We start from the raw sequence: 410 nt of genomic DNA, 5'->3' as shown, positions 1-410 counted from the left end.
GTCCGTAGGCCCTCATCACGGAACCTAACAAAGAATGCCAGGGGTCTCTATATCTCTCCCCATATGCCTCCACTATAGCCCCAACTGCCCCGGTTAGCGGCACGAAACAGCGGCTAGCGCATGGTTCCAAAAGGAGAGAAGGAGTTCGTATTGGGCTTTCTTGGGCGAGAAGGACAAGCGTCTGCTGGCAGTAGTCGTTCTCGACTTTTGTGCACACGAGGTTAAGGCCTTCTTCGAGAGTTTCCGTTAGGGGGCCTTGGAATCGGGACAAAGTACCTAGGCGCCTTCTAGGGGCTGTTCCATGATTGCGTGTACCTCTCTCAAGCGGCGTTCTGCCGGTTTTCTCAATTTTCTCATGCAAGCCACTAAAAGCAGCTGCCGCTGAGACTGCCGCCTCCATGTGATGCTGA

General features: G+C 54.1%; 1 protein-coding gene across 1 annotated transcript in view; it reads right to left on the bottom strand.

The window, feature by feature from the left end:
- The window catches only part of EMH_0007840 (uncharacterized protein), a gene marked incomplete at both ends in the record, with an annotated part of 14,484 nt that overhangs the window by 3,382 nt on the left and 10,692 nt on the right, over positions 1–410 (bottom strand). Inside the window, 1 exon segment of the mRNA XM_013498149.1 lies at positions 3–255. Within this exon segment, the coding sequence (XP_013353603.1) occupies positions 3–255 (253 nt within the window).

The sequence above is a fragment of the Eimeria mitis genome, genomic scaffold (genome assembly GCF_000499745.2).
Source record: "Eimeria mitis Houghton genomic scaffold, Emh_scaff322, whole genome shotgun sequence".
NCBI lineage: Eukaryota > Apicomplexa > Conoidasida > Eucoccidiorida > Eimeriidae > Eimeria > Eimeria mitis.
This window is presented reverse-complemented; position numbering and strand designations above follow the sequence as displayed.